Source organism: Bos indicus, chromosome 4, assembly GCF_029378745.1.
Source record: "Bos indicus isolate NIAB-ARS_2022 breed Sahiwal x Tharparkar chromosome 4, NIAB-ARS_B.indTharparkar_mat_pri_1.0, whole genome shotgun sequence".
NCBI classification, from domain to species: Eukaryota; Metazoa; Chordata; class Mammalia; order Artiodactyla; family Bovidae; genus Bos; species Bos indicus.
Genome location: NC_091763.1, coordinates 53789843 through 53802740, shown reverse-complemented (window position 1 = coordinate 53802740; position 12898 = coordinate 53789843). Strand labels below are relative to the sequence as shown.

Sequence of the window (12898 nt, the reverse complement as noted above, 5' to 3'; positions counted from 1 at the left end):
CTGGAGGTAGGGAGGGGGGCGGTGGACAAAATGGTTACAGGGTGTCGAAAGCTATAAATTTCGCACTATAAAATAAAGAAGTTGTGTGGATTGACTATAATCAATAATACTGTATTACATATTTGAAAGTTTCTCTGAAAGAAAAAATATGTGTAATTATATACGATGATGGATTTTACTGAGACACACTATGGTGATCATTTTGCAGCATATACAAATATGGAATCATTATACTGTATACCTGGAACTAATATACTATATGTAAATTATACATCAATAAAAATGAATAAATAGAATCCCATATGGCAAAAGTGTTATTTTACTGTTTACTGTTTATAGTATTATCACCATTATCACCTTTTATAAGATAACCCAAGTAGGATACCCACATGGCTTAAAAAAAATGCTGATTCTTTTTCATTATATACCTTGGCACAATATTTAAACAAGCACAAATCAGAAAATGTGAGGCTGAAAGGTAAATTGTAAAATAAACACAGTGGCAAAAATAAAAATGAGAAAATATTAAGCTTTTGGGAGAGATTTCTTACATCATTTTTATACAAATACATATTTTCTTATACTTATTTTTTGTCCTAAACATAGATAATATTGTGACCAACTTTAGCAGACTGTTTATGTAGTGATTCTTTCTAGGAAAATGCTTTTAAGATCTAAAGTAGATTTTGTTATCCAAAAGTTAAAGTCAGCCTTCCTATTAATTAAACTTTTTGGATTAGAGATATTTCAGCTGGCCAACTAATAAAGTCAGCACTGAGTAGGTTCAAGTATGGTTTTACTGTCTTTGCTTTCTAGCTTCCTGAGAAAATAAATGGATAATAGTTTAAATATGGGAAAAGATTATTATTTTTAAATCTCCTGCTGTAGCCAAACACACAAGATTGACTAAATCTTTCCAGGCAGATTTCTGCTCCACTCTTCTGCAAATTCTCTTAGAATTGCCTTCTTGAGTCTCTTTTTTAAGTATTTGAACTAAGAACAGAGCCTTTAATAAACCTCCTTAGGTTAAAATAGAATGGCTCTATTTTGGTGTGGTAATCAGAGTGAACAATACATTGAAAGATGGAGAGTTGTAGCCTCTCTAGAATAAATATTGTACCATCGTCATCATTGTTATCACAGTAATAATATTTATTAAGTACTTACATGATAAATTCTTTACTGAGTACTTTGTATATGTTGTCTCTTTTAATCCTTATCTTAACCCTTTGAGAATAGTAACATTACCAGCTATCAAATATATGATTTTAAATATGTAGAGATTCAATAAACTAAAATAAATAATACTTGCACCATTGATATTTTTTCACTTTTCTTTTGCTGCCTCACTGCCCACATACTTTTCTTTTAATATGTTTTAAATTAAACACTTCTACTAATTCAGCATTTTGCTCCCTGGCAGATTTCTGTCTAAAGCTCCCAGGAAACTTTTTTTGTTGCACTTTTTGTTTCCTTCTTAGACTTTATAAAAGGTGACTCTAGAAAGGACTACGTGAATCAGGGTTACAGTTAAGTCATGACCAACAATCAGTGGATCAAATTTATCCCGAGAATTTGGAATGTTTTAATCAATCAGCAGCAAATCAAGCAGCAGGATCAACAAAGAAGAGAATAAAAAAAAAAAAACTGCTCTCCACTTACTGTAATTTAAAATATGAATGCACTTCCCATAGGAGGAGAAAGGACTCCAGGACTTGGACACGTGTTAGGAAAATGATCAAGGAGTCTGTCTGTGGGGTGGGGGAGAATGGTGCTGTTTTTCCTCCAGGTCTTTTGAGTTCATTGAGGAAAGATAATAGTAAAGGTTATTGTTGTTTCTCTAAGTGTGGTCTTGGTGCTGCAGTGGAAAACGTAACTTGCTCTCTTTTACCTCCTGACCTATCTCACTTTCTTCCCTACTAGGAAAATCTTGACTGTGTTTTGGCTAAGATGCATGGCCTCGCTGGGACAGCAGTGTGCCAGAGGGCTCTGTGTGGGAGGCGTACTTCAGGCCAATTTATGCAAGCAGCAGGTCATTCTAGGGCCGTAGGCCAGAATGCCGTGCGTCCTCTGGCTTGAAGACACACAGCTCCTTGGAGCTGAGCTACCGTGCCGTCTTAGTAAATATTTCCTGCCCCCACAATCACTTGAAGAGCGGAACTCCCTGGAGATGTCTGCATCTCATCCCTCACAGCTGACTTTCACAGAGGCCAGATACTAACTTAGCCATCCTGGCTGCGATTCAGGATGACCAAAACCCACTTTCATCCTGCTTTTGGATTTTATTGAGAAACAGTTGCAGCAAAGCAGTATCTGGGTAGAGGAATGCCTCTTACCCTGCATGGTGAGTCGCTCTTTGTCCTCCCAGGGTGGATGTGAGCCTCAGCAGCTAAAGACATGGAGTCACCTATGGGTTCTCTGACTCTGTAAAGCTAGAGTCAGGTTTGATCACAACACAGTTTCCTGAATTAGTAATTACACATAACTGACTGCTCATGTTTCAATCTGTATTTGCTCCTTGGCATATTGTTGGCCTGTTGGAAAAAAAATAATGAACCCATTTCTTTGTATATAGTTTACATGATGGAGACCTGATTAAGAAAGTATTTTCAAGCATTTTCAGTCATAGGAAATGTTATTAGAGATTACTCAAGATAAGACACATACAAACCTGCCTTTGCTCAAAAATGGGTTGTGGGTTATTCTCAGAATTCACTGTTCTTTGCCCTTCCCTGTACTCTGCTGTTTGGTGTCTTTGTTCCAAGAAATTCAAAGCACCTGTCATACCACATCTTAAAAGAAGGAAACTAAAAAAATAGACTTATTTAGAATACAGCTGAGTTTACTGTGCAGAGTTTTCTGATGGCTCTTTGGGTTCCTTTCACTATAACAAATTGCTTTTCTCATATTTGCCTAGTATTTGGGGCCACCAATGATTTGGGCAAATCAATTTGGGATAATTTTATTATTAAACTCATGTATCCTTACAAAAATAAATCTCAATCTCATTTTAAAGAGAACAAAGAGCCTCAAATCAGTCACAGATACTTCCACCAGTCATCTAAAATGCTGTTTAAGTAAGGTTCAGTTGTTAGCTTCATGGCATTGGGAAGCTATAACAGACCCTTGCCAGATATGCCAGCTGCATGGATTTAACATTGATGACCTTCCAAAGGACTCAAAGATTTTGTTTGGGTTTGTGTCTGCAAGTAATCCGTAATAGTGTTTTTTTTTTTTTTAATCAAACACTGTGCCAAATATTTCCTTGTATGCTTTCTTTTTTAGCTCCTTGGCTGCTGATTTTTTTCTTTGTTTTCCTAAATTTACAGTAGCTGTCAGTCTTGTGCTGAATTCTCCTCTCAGTAATACACTGAATTGTGCAATTCTTTTGGGCCCAGTTTGGAAAAGGCATCCTTCCCAGAACCTAGTTGGCTTCTCAAAGGTTAAACGCTTTTGGCAAAAAACTACAAATATGACCGAATAAAACCATAAAAACGAAAAACCACAAGAACAGGGGGAAAAACAATTATTTCTGACGGTGAACTACATGGATGCAGAGGACTCATCTTTTTTAGTTTGTTTCTCCATTTAAGTCTTCTTAGTTTGTTAATTCTTATAATCCTCTCTTTGCTTCAAATAAAACCAACAACTTAATGCCTTTTATGATTTTCCATCCCCCTGGGGATGAGAGGGGTGGTAAACTATAACTGCTATTTCTTCTTAGATTATTTTAACCTTTTCGTTACCTCCAGTTGCAATCAAACTACTGTTTCCAGAACACAACTGGAAAGAAAAATCCTTTTGGCAAGGAATACAAATCAGGTTATTACACTGATTTGATAGGATTTAGGAATTCATTTTTTGGCTTGTTCCTTTTTTGTTGTCATATCTGAGTAGTTTTCTACTTATAAAGTAGAAAATGGATGTGGTTTTGGTAGATTTCTCCATGAATGCACCTTGCTTAATATCACTTTAATTTTGAATTGTGGCTTCTTCAGATTTGATTTTTCAGAGCAGCCCAAAGTGCTTTTCCAGTAAATTAGGCAGGATACGATAACTATTTTTGTAAGTTTTAATATTTGCAAAAAAAGCTTTTTAAAAATCTGTCATAACCGTATACCAGTAGAGTTCCTATTTACTCTGTACATTGCTCCTGTTCATACATTAATTTTTAAGTTTTAAATTTAGATTACTTTTGATTGAGACACCATCTCTGTCTTGGCTGCCTACCCTTTTTTGTCTATTTCACCAATGTGACTGGAAATTTATGAGTTCTCCAACTCATCAACTTTGCTCTTTCTTGAGGATAACATTTACTATCAGATCTTCATTAAAACTAAAATTCATCTTTAGAAAGAAAACATGAATTGAGGCTGAAAACAAGATCAGCAAGACAAATCAGCAGAAATTAGTTATTTATAACTGACCTCCTCCAGGAAGATGTACGAAGTGTTAAAAGTAGTCATTCCCATCCCAGCAGCATAGGCTGCTGGATTAGACCATGGATGATAGAGGGGGATCATGTGGGCTCCAATCCTGGTTCTGCTACTTCCTGCCTCTGTGACTTTGAGCAGATCTCCTCAGTTTTCTTGGAGAAGGCAATGGCACCCCACTCCAGTACTCTTGCCTTGAAAATCCCATGGATGGAGAAGCCTGGTAGGCTGCAGTCCATGGGGTCATGAAGAGTCGGACACGACTGAGCGACTTCACTTTCACTTTTCACTTTAATGCATTGGAGAAGGAAATGGCAACCCACTCCAGTGTTCTTGCCTGGAGAATCCCAGGGACAGAGGAGCCTGGTGGGCTGCCATCTGTGGGGTCTCACAGAGTCGGACTCAACTGAAGTGACTTAGCAGCAGCGGCCTAAGTTTTCTATAAAATCTATCTGTGGTAAAATGGGGATAATACCATTACTGCTTCTTAGAGATGTTATTTGAATCAAATGAATTAATGTTTTTAAAGAGCTTAAAATAGAATTTATTACCAAGTTTCATAAATAAAGTACAAGAGTGGTAAAAATGTCTCTTCTAAGATAACACATTAATTAATAAATGCTTTTCCTTCATTAATGCTAGGCTTATTATTCTACATAAAACCACCATTGGTATCCGTTATAGAAGTTACACTATGTTGTTGAACACAGTCTAGGAGTGTTTGATCTGTTTAGCACTAAGAATTTATTTTTTCATGTTTACTAAAAATACAAAGTTTAACAGAATTAAATTCTTTGTAGATCTTGTTAGCTAACTAGAAGAAGTTTGGAGAGAATCTGTTCTTGGCTTAGGGCTTCTGATTTTTGTATAACAACTGTCACTATTGTCTAAGATCTGGAACAGATTTTAATTCTCAAATGAATATGTTCTCTGAGCGGCTATGAATGGTTTAGCTGTGACTGTCACCCTCGTTCCTCTTCATCTTGAGAGCAGCTGATTTCATATCATTCACATTCAGTCACTCCTTCCTGACTACTTATTGGTTTCCCCTCCTGTTCTGTATATCAGAATGGCTGGACTCCCTTGTTCTGAATAAGACACTAAAACTTTTCTATTTCATTCTACCACCAAATTTGTTAACACCTCCTCTTTTCACTTACTCATTAGCCAAACTCGTCAGTCTTCCATTTTACATCCTTCAGTTCAGTTCAGTTCAGTCGCTCAGTCGTGTCCGACTCTTTGGGACCCCATGCATTGCAGCACACCAGGCCTCCTTGTCCATCACCAACTCCCGGAGTTCACCCAAACCCACGTCCATTGAGTCGGTGTTGCCATCCAGCCATCTCATCCTCTGTTGTCCCCTTTTCCTCGTGCCCCCAGTCCCTCCCAGCATCAGAGTCTTTTCCAGTGAGTCAACTCTTTGCGTGAAGTGGCCAAAGTACTGGAGTTTCAGCTTTAGCATCATTCCTTCCAAAGAACACCCAGAACTGATCTCCTTTAGAATGGACTGGTTGGATCTCCTTGCAGTCCATGGGACTCTCAAGAGTCTTCTCAAATACCTTAGTCTATCTGATATCTCCACCTGGTATTTCCAGCTAAAGAAAAGATTTGATTGAATTTCTCTTCATCACTTCAAACTCTCAGTCTAAACATTAGCTCATGTGCATCTTATCTCTTAACTTCAAAAAGTCAGTACTAAGAGAGGACAATCGTATTTGACAAAGGACTGATGGACGGATGTCTTCACTACATGAAGAACTTCTACAAGTCGATAATAAAAACAGGCAATTCAATAGAAAAGTGAGGGAAATACATGAACATCTGTTTCAAAGAAGAGGAAACATGAATGGCCAAAAGCATGAAAAGATGTTCAAATTTATTAGTAAACAAGTAAATGCAATGCAAAGAAAACCACCATGAGATGCCATTTCACATGCAACAAATTGGTATATATGAAAGTTTCAAAGTTTTAAAAATATGACATTTTCAAAGATTGGTGAGGATGTGGAGCAGTGAGCATTCTCATACTTGGTTGTGGGAATACATTTTGGAGCAGTCACTTTAGAAACAAATGCAGTATTACCTAACTTGATTAAATATATGTGCATCTTAGAACCCAGCAATTCTACTGTCAGTTATTTAGCAAGTTGGCTCTAGGAGACTTGCACAAACCTGTTTCAAACATTAATGTTTGGAATAGCAAAGCACTGGAAATGACCAGAATACTCCTAAATAGGATGGATAAATATAATGTAAAACAAGTGAACTTTAACTACAAGAATTAAGAAAGGTAAATCTGAAATACATAATATTGAGAAAAGTGTTACAGGAATTTATGTGGTATCATTTCCTTTCTGATAGGTTATGTAGGGATATTTACACATTCATTGTAGTACAAAGTACAACAAAAAGCAAGGGAAGAGGAAGATGTACTTAGGAAGGGACCAAAGAGAGCTTCAAAGGTATTGTAACCCTCTATTTCTAAGGCTGGTGGGAAGGCCATTCTAAGGCCATTCTTTCCCCTTCAAGATAAGTTCACTACATATACTTTGATTTCATGATTAGTCCATAAATAATCTAATGTTCAATAACTGTGCTTAAGGTTTTCAGCATCAAGTAAGTTCTTATGGATTCCCCTCTTAGTTTTGAAATACAGGCCATCCCATAGCAGAATACAAAGTTAAGGTTGGACGTGTCCTTAGAATCAGTTAATACGGGTATTTGTTTGAAGGCATATTGAATAGAACTGGCTTGCTTGCCAGTTAAACACGAATTTCTTAATAGGAATAATAATAAAGTCAGCTCTATAATGTTTCAGATATTTTACAAATCATGATGATAATGTAATCCTAGATAAACTCTACTGAACTGAGACACATAAGATATCAGGCTAAAAGTTTATAGAAGGAATGTAGAAACAGGGAAAGTAGAGGCTCTCTAGAAACCCAGGACTTCCCAAGACTACGGACTTGGATCCATGGAGTTGATTTCGCTGTTCTCTTGTTATGATTGGATACTGTAGCCCCCCCTTATGTGTGGTTTTGTTTTCTGTGGTTTCATTTACTCACAGTACCAAAGTATTCAATAGAAGACTCTAGAAATAAAATTCATAAGTTTTAAATTGCACGCTGCTCCAAGTAGCATGACGAAATCTCATGCCACCCCCTCCATCCCACCCAAAACACGAATCATCCCTTTGTGCAGTGTGTTCCACCTGTTTGTATGTAGCAGCCCTCTTGGTTTCAGACCAACTGTCTTAATATCACCATGCTTGTGTTCAAGTAACTTTGATTTTACACAATGACAGCTCCAAAGCACAAGAGTACTGATCCGGGCAACTCATACATGCCACAAAGAAACTGTAAAGTACTTTGAGTAAATAGGTGAAAGTTCTCAATTTAATAAGGAAAGACACACACACACACACACAAATTATACACTGAGGTTGCTAAAGTCTACAGTAAGAATGAATCTTCTATCTGTGAAATTGTGAAGAAGGGAAAAGAAATTCATAATTTTGTTATTTCACCTCAAACTGTAAAAGGTATGGCCACAGTGCATAATAAGTGTATAGTTAAGATGGAAAAGGCATTAAATTTCTATAAAATATTTCAAGGGAGACTACATTCACATAACTTTTATTATAGAAAATTGTTATAACTATTCTATTTTACTAGTAGTTACTGCTAATCTCTTTGTCCAGTTTATAAATTAGACTTCATCGTAAGTATGTATGCATGGGGGAAAAAGAGTATGTATAGAGTTCAGTACTATCCATGATTTCAGGCATCCACTGGGGGTCTTGGAATGTGGAGGACTACTGCACTACTAAAAACATTAGAGGAAGACAGAAACTCACAGTTTTAGAATTCTGTGATCATTTTCCGGTTGCTCCATAGACCATTTTATATGAGAGTGGGCTTGGCCCTGAGAAGGATGGGAGGAAACACCAATGTATTTTTTTAGCCTTTTTTTTTTTTCTTCTGGGTGAACCAGGCAGCTTGCACGATCTCAGCTCCCTGACCAGGGATTGAACCTGGACCATGGCAGTGAAAGCCCAGTTAGCAGGGAACTCCTAGCCTTTAAGTCTACAAACAACTCTGGAGTTTCCTTTTTGAGTTTTTCCTGACCCTCCTCCTTTTTGCCATCTGGGATGTAAAGTATGTATTTCCCACATTTCCCTCTTTTACAAATTTATAGATGCTACTAAGTTAGAGACTACAGAGAAACGGAATATTCAGAGGTGGGGGGGGTGGTTATGATGGAATGAATACACAATTTGATGAAACTCCATCAAAGGCACTCAATCTTAAAGCCAAATACAGAAACACACACGTCATGTCACAGTGGGATATAGATAGGGGATTGTTCTGTACTGTCTGTTGCTGTTCTTGGAAGCAGAATCCCCTCATTAAAGCATGTATCATATGAAATTTTTAAAGAAGGAAAGGAACACAAACACACACCTATATAAATAGTCCTGCTAAAAATTCATAAATATTTCTGAAATAAGACAAATGTCTTATAACATTGGTCTTAAAATTATTTTATTGCATGTGTTAAAGTCTTCTGGAAATAGACATTTTCTTCAGTTGCTCCTTTTACTTGACCCAAAATTCTGAGGAAAGAAGCTTAGAATATGGTGTACTAAATTTATTAGATTGTAATCTGTTAAATTCTCACTTCTTTCTATCAGTTCATGACATTAGTTGTTCAAAAAGGCATCATTAGAGATGTCTCAGTAAAGTACTTCATGCACAGGAAGTGGGAAAGCAGTGTTACTGTGTCATTATTCACATTTGCTAAGGTATGTATCCTTTGTTAGAGATAGGCAGAACTATCCCGGAAACAATGGTTGGGGCCAGGGTCTGTTTTTAATTCTTGTGAAACCAAAAAAATCAGGGACCATAAAATTGAGCCAGTTTTATTGGGAAATAAAATATGCTGATCCCAGTTTAATGGATTCCAATTTAGCTGTTGAATTAATTATTCAATAACATACTGAATGTATCATTTTAAATTTTTTTTCCTTGCAGTTTTAGAGCAGGTGGCGACATTGCAGTAACTTGTTTTCTGAAGGACTTTCCTGTCATTTAGCAGAGAGCAGTAGGATATAGGGAAGAGGGATGAGAGGCATAGAGGGGTAGAACCTAGAACCACGGACCAGTGCACCCTGAGTAATACTCTAACCCACAGGCACACACACATGTATATACAGTCTTTCCCTCCCCACCAAATGCAATATCTGCTTCTAAAGATTGTTCATCTAAAATTTAACCTGTTTCTTTTCATCCTTCCAACCCACAGAAGACTTCTAGGACCGCAGGTCATTAGGTTCTGGATTACTTCCTTTCATCAAGTATCATTCCGTTTACTGATGATTTATATATTTTGTGTTCCTTCTTTCTCTGACTGTGGTCTCCTCCCACCTGAAAATGAAGACTGCTGTGTCCACTGTATCCTGGCCTGCCTGTTCTGTGAATTCCTGACGCTCTGCAACATTGTCCTGGGACAAGCCTCGTGTGGCATCTGCACCTCGGAAGCCTGCTGCTGCTGCTGTGGAGATGAAGTGGGGGATGACTGTAACTGCCCCTGTGACATGGACTGCGGCATCATGGACGCCTGCTGTGAATCGTCAGACTGCCTGGAGATCTGCATGGAGTGCTGCGGGATTTGTTTTCCTTCCTAAGTATTTATCTTCTGTTTGCCTTAAAACTGGAGAGTATTTGAAGTTTTTTCTTTTGAGGTAAAAGAAAAGCACGTGGTAAAATTCTCATCAAACAACCCAGTACTTGCACTGTTAACTCATTATTTTAGGTAATCTCTGAAAGCCTTTTTTTCTCCCTCTAACCAAGTCCACATGGTTTAATATGTGAAATTTTAACTACTTTTAAACTTGTTAATAGGTTGCAGTGACTGAGGGACATTTTGGCCACAAACAGAAAAAAAGAAAAAAAAAATACAAAATGTCTCCTCCTTTTTATACTTATTTCTCTATGTTTCTTTTAACCTGTCTTAGGAGCCCCTTGCTCCAAATGTATTCTTTTCTGGTGGTTATTTAAATCAGACAATTCATTTTGTATGTTTTTACAGTGGTTAAAAGTAAGCATTCCTTAGGGTAAACTTTGAGAAACACACCCACACAAGCATTGGGCACCTAGAGTTTGTGTCTATGCTCTGCTTGTTCAACAGACACTGAGTGCCTGCTGTGTGTGAGCTGCTGCAGCGCCGAGATGGATGGCATTCAGCTGCCATCCAGAGAAGCAGAGGAAAGTTTAGGCAAAGAGACTTGTAAAGAATAAGCCAGCCCACAGGCATATGGAAGTCATGATTATGAGAGAGAGAAACTCAAAAGGCTGTAGGGATACACAGAAAGGAAGAGCTAATGTCTATGGGAATATTCAGAAGGCTTCGAGGAGAATGTGGCATTTGAAGGAGGCCTCTTGGGATGAGTGATTCATCTGCTGCTTGAATGAATTAGCTTTAGGACCAAGTTTTAGGTGACCAACCTGAGCTGACTGTGCCCTTGAGCAGTTACAAGAAAAATGCCTCATGTATGTATTTTCTTTAGTTGTGGCAATACATCTTTCTTTAAAAAAACTATAAAATTTAAGTTAACTAAAAATACGCTTTTTTTTTTACATAATTTAGAGGTTATGATAAAGTTTTGATTAAAAACAATGCTTTATTAAAATAGCTATATCTTATAAACAATGTGGAGTACTTTTGAAAAGTTGCACTTAAATTAGGAAAAATTTTATATTAAAATCTCAGCATTTTGATTTTGATTTATTCAAACACTTTTCTTTTGAGAGCTTTAAGTATTTTGCAAGGGGAAGGGTTATTTGGTTAAGAAGCAAACCCCCCAATATTTATAAGCACAGTTAACCTTAAATACCAATTATTCCTTCCAGTGCAGTGGGAATCTTGACATCCATTACTATGACCAAATTTCAGTATTGCAATTTTACATTAAACCCAAATGGTGGGTTATAAAGATCCTTAAGTGTAAAGAAATAAGACTTATTAAGTTACTTATTAAGACTTAGTAAGTTACTAAGACATAGAGACTGTGTGGTACAGATGAAAAGGAGAGGGCATTTTCCTACTACATGCTCTTCTGCTAAGCTTGATATCCCCAACTTGCAGTTTGGTTTGATTTAATGTAATACCTTTGTAGAAATTTGGAAGTATATCTTTGGATGAATAGTTATTTTTTATTATTCCAATTGAATATCAAATTGATAGTAAAAACAAATGCATATTTTTAGGAAGCCTTTTAGCAAATCTAGGCTTTTAAGATTTTAAAACCTAAAGCATGGGTATGTCACCAACAATTTTTCCTTTGAGATGAAATCTAGTTTCCACTTATATCATTACTTAAAAGGCTTAAAAAAAAATTAGCAAACTCTTGAATCCCCTTTTAGTGCTCTTTAAACACACATACACACACACACACACACACACACTTAAATTGTCAGGCTTAAATAGAATTCTAGTCAACAGCTGTCTATCTTCCTGGCCCAAAGAGCATTTTTGATGTAACAAATGAAATATGAGAACATCTTTCTACTATTTCTTAGTAACCAGAATCTGAATATTTACATATATCCAAAGTTAACATGTATATATATTAGGATGTAAGAGTATCAACTTTATATTGATATATAAAACCTTCTAATGACCTGGAATCATTAAAATAGTATATCTGTTATACTGCAAAAATTTTCTGCCAAACTGTTTGTCTAATATTTGTGTATCCTGCTATTTACAATGATGATATTAGCACTTTTATAATAATGTTTCTCTGTAACAGAGAGCATTAATTGATAGAATTTTAATCTCATATTTATATTCACAGTACTTTTCCTTTGTTGTCTATTCTGCAGTCATACCACAAAGTACCTTGTATGATTTTTTAAAATAAATGAAAAAAACAAAAGTAGCAAATGTGAAAATATTTTCCATATGTATTTTAGAATTTCTGTATGTAAAATATTTTGTTGAATTATATGGCCATCATAAGTGCTCTAGTTTACAGTTACAGATTTGGTCTCTTTTTAAATGTGGAAACATAATCTTAAATATTTTTAAACTGGACCTGTATTAGCCTGAATATACTATTTTGAAATAAAAAAAATGATTTCTGTAATCTAATTGATGGATCAATATTTAAATGAATTCAACTATAATTTAAAAGCTTAGGCTTTTCTTTTCTTGTTATATCCTTCTCTGAAAGATTTCTTAGTCTCATATGTAAATCACATGACTCATGCCCATAAATGAACTATGAAAGATTCAGATCAGTTTATACTGCAAATCATAGTTGACAAATGATTTCAAAACATGGTAAAACATGGTTTTCTGTTAAAACTTCACAGTAGAGCAAAATTCACAATTTTTACATTTGTTTTTTAATAAGTTGCTTTTACTTATTTGCTTTAGAATTATCTCCCAACTTATTA

The 12898-nt window shown here is 36.1% G+C and overlaps 1 protein-coding gene across 2 annotated transcripts in view; it reads left to right on the top strand.

Annotated features, from left to right (window-relative positions):
• Nucleotides 1–12590, top strand: part of MDFIC (MyoD family inhibitor domain containing) — a 98389-nt gene extending 85799 nt beyond the window's left edge. For both annotated transcript variants that reach the window (XM_070787807.1, XM_070787806.1), the window contains exon 5: nucleotides 9875–12590. In XM_070787807.1, the coding sequence (XP_070643908.1) occupies nucleotides 9875–10122 (248 nt within the window). In that variant the 3' untranslated portion in view covers nucleotides 10123–12590. The remainder of the gene's footprint in view (nucleotides 1–9874) is intronic.
• The last annotated feature ends 308 nt before the right edge of the window (nucleotides 12591–12898 follow it).